Source organism: Callospermophilus lateralis, chromosome 10, assembly GCF_048772815.1.
Source record: "Callospermophilus lateralis isolate mCalLat2 chromosome 10, mCalLat2.hap1, whole genome shotgun sequence".
NCBI classification, from domain to species: Eukaryota; Metazoa; Chordata; class Mammalia; order Rodentia; family Sciuridae; genus Callospermophilus; species Callospermophilus lateralis.
The window spans coordinates 40691919-40704035 of record NC_135314.1 but is presented as its reverse complement, the minus strand read 5'-3'; the positions used below and the strand labels follow the sequence as shown (position 1 = coordinate 40704035).

Sequence of the window (12117 nt, the reverse complement as noted above, 5' to 3'; positions counted from 1 at the left end):
TTTGGGGACTGTGGCTCTCTCTCCTTCCCCTGTGCTACACAGAGAAAGGGGCACAGGGTGGGAGGAGAAGGAGAGAGCACTGGCAGGCACTTTTTGTGAGGGTAAGAGGATTTCTAGGGAGGGAATGAGAAGCAGTGGAGGACAGGCTGACACCAGCCTACCTCTTCCCAGCACCGAGCAGCCGGCCTGGGCGGCAGTGAATTGAGTATGTTGGGGACACCAGTCCCAGTGGAGGGCGGCCCTCACACATTTGCTGGGCTGTAGCATAGCAGGTGCAGCTGCAGGTTCTGGTCCCAGTGGCGTAGCAGCAGGAAGAGTCCCCTGGCTGCAGCCTTGAGGGCGGCCAGCTCAAGACCATCAGGCAGTTGCTGGGCCCGCAGCCAGCAATCTGCCTTGGCTGCTGTCAGTTCCCATTCACTGAAGGCAGCCGCACAGCGGTGCTCCAGCCACGCAAGTGCCACAGCTGTGGCCCAGGTGCGATCCCGAAGATCTGAGCCTCCTATCCCTTCCGCCCCTTCCGAAGCCTCGGTATCTGAACCTCGCCCACTGTCTGCCTGGCCTGGACCCTCTGAGCCTGAGCTGGGGGACGGGCTACAAGAGGCTGTGGCACTGTCACCCTGGCCAACACTAGGGCCCAGTAGTGCCCAGGGAGATGAGGCAGAGGTGGGGCTGAGGCTGGCACGGTGCGCAGCAAAGGGTGAAGCACGACACAGGCGCTCCTGGGGAATATGCACAGCAGCACAGAAGGGTGCATCCAGACGGAAGGAGCCTGGTGCTTCTTGTAGCCGCACCTGAGGAGAGAGGAGGTGGGGGGAGAAGTGAGCTGAGACATCACTCTAGCTCTGGTGACACTGCCCTCCACCTCCCGAGTCCTCACCAAGGGCAGGTAGTCGTGGTCGATGCCTCCACTGTTGCCTCCATTGGCCTGGCCAGCCTTGGGACTACAGAGTCTCCGTCGGCGGCCCAGACTGAGCCTTGAGGAAGGCTGATAGGGCAGGTGGTGAGGACCTCCAGTGGGAGTTGTTGGCTCCCCCAAAGCTGACTTGGAGTTGTCATTTTGGTCCAGGTCCCAGGTGCCTACCAGAGAGCCTCCCTGAATTTTTGTGGTGGGGCCAGCCAGTGTCAACTGGTAGTCCCTCAGCCTTGAGCTACCCTTTCCCCTCATTTGTGCTATACCTTTAGGGTGGGCTGCAGTGGGCAGAGAAGTTGCATCTAGATGGCCCTGAGAGACGTAAGTGCCTGGGGGTTCAGCTGATTCTGCAGGGGCATAGGAGACAGGAATCAGGTTTGTCTGCACAGGTAGTTAGGTGAGAACTGTACCTAAGAGATCACCAAGGGAGGACTCCTACCTGAGCTCCGCACCTGCAGGACTCCGGGCAGGACCTCCCTAGTAGTAGCATCCACAGCTACTGGGCAGGTGAAACAGGAGGGAGCACAACTGACCTTGCTTGTCTGAAGGGCTCGAAGCCAGGACCTTCGGGCGTGGCCTGTGAATCCAAGGAGCAGCATGCTGAATTCCCACCCTCTACAGAGGGCTACATAGAAAAACCATGTTCCCCACATCTTCTCCCTCTGTCTACTTTTAAACAGAGTAGTAAAGTGCCCTTCTCAGGCCTAGAACCAGCTATGACAAGCAGAGCTAGGAACCCCTAGCTACCCAGAAACTCAACAGTTTAGACACCACCAAAGGAACATTGCCGGGTACTCTTTCCTCCACTCATTTCACAGTGTCCAAAAGAATTTTCTGAGGGAATGGAAATTTTCTGTCTGCACTATCCAATATGGTAGCCACTCGTCACATGTGACTTCCAAGCACTTCAAGTGTGGCTGGTGCAATCAAGGAACTAGAATTTTAACTAATTGTAATAGTCATTTTCAGAATGACAAAGATTTGTTTCTGTGTTGCAGGCACTGATAATTATTACAAAATCATTTTCCTCTGTATTGGCAGCTAGGAAGCTTATCAGACTTGGGTCCCATGCTTTTATGGATATACAACTTCATGGTATACATCGTTAATATAACCTAATTCTTGGCTCCCTTTATTTTCATTTTTTCCCATTGTCCTGCTTGATTTCTAATCTCAAGCCACCTGAATCCTTTATGAGCAAAGTGAGGAAAAGAGTGATCTAACAGAGACATACCTCTGCTGCTTTCTGTCCCATGCCCTTGGGCTCCAACTGGGCCACTAGCAACTCACCCCGGTCAGCTGTGGTCTCAGCTCCTCGGAGTGCTAGCTGTTCATTGTCTCGGACCACTGAGGCTGCTGTCAGTCGGTGAAGTGCTTGGTCCCAAGCAGCTTCTCTTAGAGCAGTTGATGGAGGCTTTGAGGCATCCCCAGGTCCCCACAGTGTCTCCAGCCCAACACCCACCTCCCAGCACATTGGTTGCTCCCCATACAGGCCCCGGATCACCACATGGCAACGTGGAGCCTGGGGAGGCACTGGTACTGCTGGAGGGGTTGGTTCCCTATTTGGGGGCACAGCTGTGAACAAGAAGGGTGGTTCCATCAACATGTCCCAGTCCATGGGGGCTGGGGAGAGCAGGTTTCCTAGGGAGAAAAGATGGCAGGGATATTGGCAGTGTAGTGCCCTGGGGTCCATGTCCCCAAGCCTCTTTTTTTTTTATATTTATTTTTTATAATATTTATTTTTTAGTTTTTTCAGCGGACACAACATCTTTGTATGTGGTGCTGAGGATCGAACCCGGGCCGCATGCATGCCAGACGAGCGTGCTACCGCTTGAGCCACATCCCCAGCCCTCCCCAAGCCTCCTTGATATTAGAGAACCCAGCTCCATTTCCAGCCCTTACCTGAGTCGTCCAGGCCCTGCCCAAGCTGTTGGCCTGACTCAGGGCCTGGCACATCTGGTACTGCACCCAGAGAAGGTTGCCGGGGTCGGCAAGGGACTGGGTTTGCCCGGCCTGGTGGAGATGAGAGACTTCGGCCAGCCAGAGCTGCTCTATGCCTACGGCCCAGCACCTCAGCACTCAGAGCTCCTGCCTGCATGAGAGATGTGGGGCCACTGGTCAGGGGCTGCAGAATCCCTAGCCTTCAAAAATACATGTGGGCTACATGCCCCTTGTCATCTCACTCTACTCCCTATTGCCCACTTCAGGTTGTTGCTTATCTGTTTTTGTTTATGTCCCCTTCTTTGCCTAGTTAACTTCTTCTACTTATTCCAGACATGGCTTTTACTTTTCTGACTCCCTCTGACAGAATTAGCCATCCTGATTTGGAGCCCCTATATTCATCACTGATTATTGCATGGTATCGTCATTATAAATTTAGCCATTTATCTATCTAGACTTGATAAACATTGCATAATGTCTGGCACACAACAGGTGGTAAATAAATGCTGGATACATGATGGTTGAATGTGGGCTGGATCTCACCTTGAATGGAGTCTGTGGTGGTGCAGGCAGGGGGCAGGAACGGGAGCCTATAGATTCTCCCCAGGCCAGGCTGCGGCAGCCCTGCTGAGAGGGAGGATCCAAGGGAAAATAGCCCTCTGGGGAGCCAGGGCCCTGGGAGCCAGGAGACTCACTGCTGCCTGTGGAACCCGGGCCTGGCTCAGGGCTGGCAGAGCAGTGGGTAAGCACATACTGTTCCCGGATGTATGAAGACTGGAAGATGCGGCGCCATATGGCTGTGTCATTGGACGGATTGGGTCCAGGATCTGTGACTGGGTCTGTCAGAGCATCAGTACCTGCTGGAGGCAGGAGAATGGGCCCTAGCCCTGACATTTCCCATTGTCCTCTCTTACACAGCCATACACATACACTAGAGTACTCACTCTGATCTGAGTCCCCAGCAGCCCATGGACTGGACAGCTCTGCTGACACAGTGCGTGTTTCCAGTGGCTCTGAGGTGCCAGTGGGCTCAGTGCCAGGGCTGGCAACAGATGGTGCCTCCTCTGGGGATGGGAACACAGAACCACCCAAGCTCTGCCATCCAGGCTCTTGGCCCTATGGAGAATAGCATTGAAGAAAAAAATTGATTGTAGCTATATACTACCTCTTTCCAAGTGGGATTTTAAGATGGTTCACAGCAAGAAATAAAAACCCAGTACTAAGGAAGAAGGAAACATGTTAACCATAAGGATTAATAGAGCTGCTGAGGAGTTGAACTTCAGGTTTGTCTTGAGCTTCCTGGCAGCCAGGCAAAAAAGCAAACTGTAGTTGGGCATAGAAGCACACACCTGTAATTCCAGTAACTTGGGAGGTTGAGACAGAAAGATTTCAAGTTCAGAGCAAGCTTCAGCAACCTAGTGAAGCCCTAAGCAACTTAGCAAACCCTGTCTCAAAAAAATAAAAAAGGGTTGGGGATGTGGGTCAGTGGTTAAGTACCCCTGAGGGTTCAATTCTGTTACAACAACAAAAACCATTATATAACTCTCATAGTCAAAAAAGGAGGAAGCATGTTTAGTTCTGAAGAAAGAGACCGTTTTTTTTGTAAAAAAAAAAAAAAAAAAAAAAAGAACCTACTTTTCCTCACATTCCTATTATGTTTTAAGTATCATGCTAAGGGCATTGTACTTATGAAAAACTTAATTTACATAGGACGAAATGGGCACAAAGAAGTTAAGTGACTTGCCCAAATCAAGCGGCTAGCCAGTGGCAGAGCTGGGATTTGAGATTGCACCTACACTAAGCTCATCTGTCACTGAGTGTTTAGATGTGGGTTTTATTTTATTTTTGTGGTGCTGGGCATCAAACCCAGGACCTCATGCATGCTAGGCAAGCACTCTGTCACTGAGCTACATCCCAGCTCCCAAATGATGCTTTCTGTAAGGCACTGTTTGAAGTAATGAGCAAGTTTTAACATAAACCTCGCAGCAAATGCTGGAGTTTTTTGGTGGCTTTGTGTTTTAATGACTTCTGGTGAAAACTAAGGGCAAGATTTTATAAGGCAGTGGAAGACCTCATGAGGGGGGCAAGATGTAGTTACCTTGGAGATCCCAATGTGATCTCTTTGGGGCCCTAGGGAACAGTAGGGGAGCTTGGCAGAGAGAGAGATAGGAAAGGGAATAAGGAATTTGAAGAGATGCAGGGACTTCAGCCACCCAGGTCCATCTATCACACCTAGCCCAGGCCTACCCCTGGAGGGTGGGGCCGGAAGCCATCCACCCTGAAGAGTGAGCAGTAACCAAGCAGCTGGTCCCCAGGGTAGAGTGCTGGGATTTCCCTGGGAGTCAGGAGAGCCTCCACGGCATCAGGCACAAACCAGTCCACAGAAATGTCACTCAAAGCAGGCTCCAGTGCCTTCCGTAGAGCCTGTACCAGCTGTGGGGAGGGACCAGAGGGAGGAAATCAGAAAGGAGTGTCACATCCAGAGAGTTCAGGCAGGCTGCCTTTCCCCAGCTGCCCTTATGTCTAACTCTGGGCTGATGGAGAACAGAGTTAGTCTGGGGTCAGGAGAAGTAATGGGGGTAGAAGCAAGCAAGGGGACTGAGAGCTTAATCTTGGGGGCTTGATCTTTCTGCCGGCCTGAGCTTTGCCACATGGATGAATCAAGACTTCGTGAGGATAAGGCTCAGACGCAAAACAAAACTGAGTAAGATTTGGGGGATAGTCAGATGCTGTGTCCGCATATCTTTCATCTTCCACAGCATCCCACAGCAGTACCAACAGTTCTTCTCCTGGCTGGCATCTCCTCAAGGAGAGAAAGGTTTAGAGTAGGGAGAAGTCCTAGTGAGGGTTCCAAGAGACCCCATGGCCTGACTAGGTTCTATTTCAGATTTGATGTATAATTTAGGAGGATTTCTAAAAATATAGAACAGGATCCAGGCTCAAACTCACCATGGGCTGCAGCCTCTCTCCAGGCCTCAGGAAGTAGGCCTGGCCTCTGCTGAGGGCAGACAGACCCTGGAGCAGCTGGTGGCAATCAGGCCCCAGCCCAAAGGAGAAGCACCTGACAGGGAAGGGGAGCAGCTATGACCTTCAGAAGCCTTTTGGGGAGAGGGATCAATCTTAGGCACCTGGCTCTGCCCACTCCATACCTGGCTGCCCCTCTGTGCCACCTCATGAGCTCCAGGGTTTGGTGAGTAGTGACAGCCATGGGCGAGGCAGCAGTGAGCAGGAATAGCTGGCGAGGATGGGCCTTCTGCTGGGGCTGCCCCAAGGCCCAGTCCAGTGCAGCCAGTATATCTGGGGGACCACTCCCAGCCTGCAGGGTCTCAATACTCTCACAGATCAGCTGCACAGTGTCCTGGAGGGAGAAGGCAAGGCTGGGCTGGGTTGGCCTGAAACATCTCTGTAAGGGCCACAAATCCCTGGACCACACTCACATCGCTGCAAGACCGGCTCTCTGGGAAGAGTGGCTGCACCGAAGTCCCAAACATGGCCAGGTTGACAAGTGTCTGAGTTGGGAGGGACTTCATAGCCAAAACAATGGCATCCTGGAGAAGGCCAGAGAGGGCAGCATGAGGCAGGTCCTACAGGCACTGGAAGAGAACAAGGAACTCCAAAATGCTTGCCTTCTCCAGGCCATGATTAAAATGAGGTCTGGATGAAGTCACCTAGGAGAGGCCTGAGTGTGTGAGACTGTGGGACCTTGGGAGTGTGAGGCAGCCTCTGAATGTATGTGAGATACATTTATATATGGGACTCTGCAGACATGTGTGAAACCTGGGTCTCTATGATCAGGTCTCAATGTGACTGTACAGGAGAGAAGCTCTTCAAATCCAGAAGAGACAAATATTTGTATAAGAGAAAAAGAGACTGGTGCCGGGGAGGAGGACATTTGGGAAAGGATCACTCTCTAAGGGATCTATTTCTAAGGAGTTTCTGTCAGGTTCTTTCCCGAAGTTGATGTTTTAAGCAACAAGGCAACTCCCAGCATTGAGAGCCTGCCTCCAGTCCACCTCAGACTGCTGCCCCACCCAAGCCCAGGGCTGCTGCACAATCCCCACAAGCCTTGTGTGCTGCACTGCTGCCATCCAACAGAAAGAGAAGCTCCCTGGTAGCTGTGCCCAGGTGTCCAGGCCTGGAGCTCAGATCCGGGCAGAAACTCAGTACCAGCACAGGGTTCAGCAAGATGTCCTTGTGGAAACGTCGCTGCAGGAACCACACCTAAGCGCAGGAGCCCCAAATCAAACTGGGCCAGGTTTTAGTGCAGATCTATCCAAGGTAGGCAGTGGGACTTGGCCCTGTTTCTATCTGATTCACTTAGAGAGGGTGCCTTTTTGTAGTGATCTGAATAAAGTCAGGGGAAAAGGCAGGTGGCTGAACTATGCCTATGTCAGACGTGGCCTCCATCCTCTGAGACATATCCTAGAGTGACTTATGTGGGTCCTCCTGTGATGATACTCATCTGTCCCATAGAGGGCTGGACTGAGACAAAAAGAGGCCCCACCCTTCCCGAGGTGCAACTTCTTGCCTGCTCGTCATGCATATGTGCAGTTAGCGTAAAGGCCAGAAGCCATACCTGCCGGTCCCCATCACTGTCCCTTCGCTGCAGCCTCTGGAAATCCCGGCGGGCCCTCACCTGGGCCTCATATTCTGATGCACTCAGGCTGCCAGCCTCCAGTATCAAGTGTGGTTGATGGGGCTCTGAGAAGAGGGGATATAACTGTCAGGGAAGTCCCTGCCCATGGACCTCCTCAACTATCCAGTCCTCTTGTCTTAAGAGGACCTTGCAGGTCCAGCCTCCCTGTACCACCCTCACTGAGATGATTCAGTCCATCTGCCTGGGGCCCAGAAATTTATACTTGAAAACTGCTTAGGTTATTCCTAAGGAGGTCAGGGCTGGCCCACTGTGGGTCCATGTCTCTCACCACTGGGGTATAGCAGGATCTCCAAGGGCCGGTCACATAGGTGACCCTCTGCCAGTGTGACACAGATGGTGGCTGCAGAGCTGGCATGAGGGGGGGCATCTGCCCGCAGGGCATGAGAGGGGCTGTCCAGGCCTGAGGGACAGAAAGGCAGGGAGGAGTGATGACCATCTCACCCCAAACCAGTGTTAAGGTCACAGATATCTCCTTCTCTGATGACAGTTGCTGTGGGCTGGGACTATGGCTGGTCCAGTTCAGCTCTTGGAATCTGATCTATAGGGTCTGATGGACAAGGGAGAATCTATTTCCATGGGCTGGGACATGTGTTTTCAGGTCTGTTCCCAGCTAGTGAAAGGATTATACACCAGCCAATTAGCATTCTTCTCCATCTCTTGCACAAAGAAAATCCACTTCAGCACTGAGACTGGTCCCATAGTAAATCTCTCTCTCTTGCCATTGGTGAGTTGAGTTGGATATAAATAAACTACATTGATAAAACTAGGTTGGGTAGAAGTGGCCAGGGGATGCTCTACCGTCAGACTGAAGGTTCCTAAGGCTTAGGTCCCTGTCTTCTTTTTGTCCTCTGTTCCTCCCATCCCTAAGCCTTGAATTATTTCCTAGTCTGCTATAGGGGGATGGATGGGTCAGGCCAGGTCAGATGCACCCACCTGCCAGCAGGCATGGCCCAGTCACCAGCATCTCGAAGGAGAAAGTATACGGAGCAGGACAGCGGGCAGGGCCTGAAAACACGTCTGGAGGGGCAGGTGGCTCCTCCCAGGCCAGCCCTTCCTCCTCAGGGCTGCCTGCCCCGAAACAGCTTGTGGGGCTGGAAGGGAGCATGAGGAGGGTCACTGGGCCACCATGAAGGCCCCTAGCCCCTCTGACTGATTGCCCCCACCCTTCTTCACCCTATCCATCTCCCGGGGCATCGTGCTGAGACCCCTCACCCGCACTAGACCCAGAGAAGCCGAGGGAGGGACGAAGAGAATCACCATAGGCCCAACCTGTCGTCACAGAGCCCCGGAGGCCTGGGGGGCCCTGGTGGGCCCGGTGGGGCCAGTGGGGTGAGCACAGTGGGCAGAGCCACATGCAGTACCCCATCAGGCCTGGAGGGCAGCTCCCGGCTACTGCACAGGGTCACTGTCATGGTGCCAGCTGCAGCGATAAGGCCCGTGGGCAGCACCAACGTGGACCGGGCCTGGGCCAGATCCAAGACAAGATGACCTATGATGAGTGAGAAAAGGGATCAGAGGGGGCTGGAAGCGAAGGGAATGGGAGAAAATAGAGGTGGGATCGGCAATGAATCAGGGAGTCTGCGCAAAGTTGACTTTGTACAGTCGACAGGAGATTGTGTTAATGCGTTAGTGATGCAGGATGGACACGTGAGATGAACAGTGATAGCAGAGGCAGTTTGGGCATGGAGGGATCTAGCTTTCATCATGCAAGGGAGCAATGACCTCACTGCTAAAGGAGGACTGATGAGAAGGAGGGATACCCACTCTCAAGGTCCTGGGGGAAATATACCATCTGCCTCTTTTGCCCTGCCTGCTTCCTTTGGATACCATCTTTCTAAAGGACTCTCCCTTGTGGACCAACACTTTCCTTACATCTAGGACCCACAAGTCCCCTGCTAATGAACCATCAGGGACTCCTCATGCCCATTAAAATAATTCCAGACTTTCCCCCCCCTGAGAGGAGCTTAAAGACAGCAATCTGCTTGGAACTAGACTAGAGGAAATAAACCGCATTTGCATGCTGAGCACATGTTTTATTTAGATGGTAGGTTCATTTGAGGACTGTTGGGGTAGTCACCACTGCTACTGGACGCTTATACCACCTACACAGTCTGCCCCCGTCCACCTTTATAGCCCTACTTTATTTCACTTCCCCACAATAATAAATATTCATCCTTTTGAGAAATACTTGCTGAATAAGTGAAGAAAAAGAGACCTAATACAGTGGAGAGAGTACAGCATTTGGGTTTGGAGTCTCAGTCTGTGATTTCTAATTGTGTCCTCTAACAACCATCTTAGGAGCCTCAGTGTTTTCATCCATAAAATGGGGGTCATAATAACTATCTCTTGAAGACTGTGGTGAGGAATAAATGAGATAATGTATGAAAAGCACCCAAAATACAAGTAAGTAGCCATTGCTACCATTTTCATCACCCATAAAAGGGGGACAGGAACAATGTACATTACATACCTCTCCCAGATTCGAATAAGGTGATACTAGTGCCTGGGCTTTGTAAAATGTAAATCACTACAAACCTGAGGCATCCTATCACCATTCCCTGTGTAACCTACTTATAAACCTTTGTTTATACCATTGCCTCTACTCTCCACTCCACCAAGCCCTAACCTACTTTCAGTCAAATGCTGGCTCTTCTTCCTTCTGGAACATTCCTGGGGCCTGAGCCCAGAACTCACTCTTGCCTTTAACTATCTGCAGGGCTTATGCCAACTCTGAACACCACTGGATTCTCTCTTCTTATCTAGATGGTGAATCCCATGGGCGGGGTCAAATGAATATATGAATGAACAAAGGAAAGAATGACATACAAGCCACAGAACCTAGCCCGGAGCTGGACTCCCATCTCCTCCCATAGAACTCACTGAGCCCCTTTATGCCAGGTTCTATGTGATATACTGGGACTTGGAGATGGCCAAAACACAGTCCTAAACTCAGGAGATAATTCTTCAAAGGGGGAGACAAGACATGCAAGCCTGTGACAATTACTCCCCCTAATAAGTGCTGTAATGAGGTGGGAGGAAGGGAGGAAGACTGGGGGGAAGGGAAGAGTGCAATCAATTATTTGTGAAGTAAGGGCAGGTTTTCCCAAGAGTGACGATTGAGTGGATCTTAAAGGACAAGTACAAATGTGCTCATTAGAAGATGGGAAGATAGAACAGTGAGGTGTAAAAGGACTTGTCAGTAAGGCCAGTGCCTATGGTACCTACTATAGGAGCGCGGCAAGAGGAACAGATTGTAGTGAATGAGGACCTAGGCTACTGGGCAGAGAAGTTTGCACTTGATCTAGGAGCTGACTGGTTTACACCGCCCTGGCAAAGAAGGTATGTAATCTAAAAAATGAGCGGCTGTGGGGGTCAGCTGGGGGCGGGTCTGCTTCTTCTGCCACACCCTGGAGAGCCTATGGCCACCTGGGTAGTAAGGACGGGTGGTGTCTCAGCCAGCTTTGTGCCGCCTGTTGTGTCTGTCTCCCAGGTCTGGGTCACATTCCCAGAGCACTTGGAGCAGATCAGGTGCCCAGTCCACGACTGTTGGATAAAGGGATGAATCAATGAATTAAAAAACAACAAAAAAGCGCCTGGAGGAAGGTGGGGAGGGGCGGGAGACTGAGCGAGAGCAGGAACCTGAGCTTCCGCTGGTGTTCAGGAGTTCGGGCCGCAGGCGCCCGGGACTCACCCTGCGCGCAGCGGCGGGGCGTGGAGGTCCCCAACCCCGGGCCCAGCGCGCGGCAGCAGGCAGCCTGCAAACGGCGCCGGCTCTGCAGCTGGAAGGAGACGCGCCGTCCGGCCGCCTCGGCCTCGAAGCCTGATACTACTTCGGCCTCCGCCAGCGGGTACACGAACACGCCTGCCAGGAGGGGAGGGCAGGAGGCGGCGTCGGACCCCGCCCGGCACCCACTCCCACCTCCCCGTGCCCGCGCCCGGCCTCACCGTCCACTGGCTGCGGCTGCGGGTTGTGGTAGGTGAGCCGAGCACGCAGGCTGAGGCAGGGTCCGTTGGCGCAGGCCCGGACCCAGGAGTCGGTGAGGGGTAGCGGCGTCCAGCTGGAGGGGCAGTAGAGGCCGGGCATGGTGCCCACCGGTCGGCCCTGAGGGAGCGGGGTATCGTGAAGCCGGTGTGCAGCGCAAGTCCCGTGTGCCGCGCCCGGAGCTCCTGAAAGCCAGTCTCCAGAGCTGAACTCAGGCACTAGGACGCGTGCCTGCAAGGGGCACAAGGCTGAGACGCGCGGCTTTTCCCAGGCTGACAGGTGGCAGGGAAGATAAGAAAGGGAGGTGCAGGGATGGCGACCTGGACAGCTTTGCCCGTTACCTGGGAAGCCGGGCGGAGCGCAGCTCGGGGCAGCACGGGGTCCCGGGGAGCGGAGGGTTAATGATTAACCGGCACTCCCGGCGCCCTAGAGTCCCGCCGCTGGCTCCTCTCGGGGTGGGGGTAGGGGGTTGTCACCAGCTGTTCCATCATCCACTGGGGCCTCACCACCGCCCCCGTACCTGCGGGCCCCCCGGGGCTCCCGGTAGCTGCCAGCTGTCGGAAGTGGCGCGGGTGGAGATGGAAGATGTTCGGGGTGAGGATCAAAGGTTTAAAGGGCCAGCATCCT

The 12117-nt window shown here is 53.1% G+C and overlaps 1 protein-coding gene across 5 annotated transcripts; it reads right to left on the bottom strand.

Moving 5' to 3' along the window:
- Positions 1 to 242: 242 nt before the first annotated feature.
- On the bottom strand, positions 243 to 11592 carry Vwa5b2 (von Willebrand factor A domain containing 5B2). Of its 5 annotated transcripts, none has more exons than XM_076868329.1 (19): positions 11454 to 11592; positions 11200 to 11370; positions 8766 to 8997; positions 8442 to 8599; positions 7777 to 7908; positions 7428 to 7552; positions 6917 to 7072; positions 6289 to 6399; positions 6001 to 6209; positions 5801 to 5912; positions 5099 to 5284; positions 3796 to 3967; positions 3395 to 3711; positions 2813 to 3002; positions 2201 to 2551; positions 1350 to 1487; positions 1153 to 1257; positions 878 to 1089; positions 243 to 791 (listed from the first exon to the last, which is right to left on the bottom strand). In XM_076868329.1, exons 1-19 carry the CDS (start codon positions 11590 to 11592, stop codon positions 243 to 245), a joined length of 3765 nt encoding a protein of 1254 aa, XP_076724444.1. The 5 variants fall into 5 exon arrangements, with proteins under 5 accessions (XP_076724444.1, XP_076724445.1, XP_076724442.1 ...); XM_076868330.1 differs by having other exon boundaries at positions 3395 to 3708; XM_076868327.1 differs by having other exon boundaries at positions 3395 to 3708; positions 8442 to 8644; positions 8778 to 8997.
- Positions 11593 to 12117: the final 525 nt, after the last annotated feature.

What these genes read in the sequence shown, in the direction of transcription:
- Vwa5b2 (XM_076868327.1), bottom strand. Translation starts at nt 11,592, where the DNA reads ATGCCCGGCCTCTACTGCCCCTCCAGCTGGACGCCGCTACCCCTCACC. An exon ending in GCAGCAGTGCAGCACACAAG is followed by an intron (nt 6,400 to 6,916) that starts GCTTGTGGGGAT and finishes GGCCTTCTCCAG; the next exon opens with GATGCCATTGTTTTGGCTAT. An exon ending in GCAGGGCCTGGACGACTCAG is followed by an intron (nt 2,552 to 2,812) that starts GTAAGGGCTGGA and finishes TTTTCTCCCTAG; the next exon opens with GAAACCTGCTCTCCCCAGCC.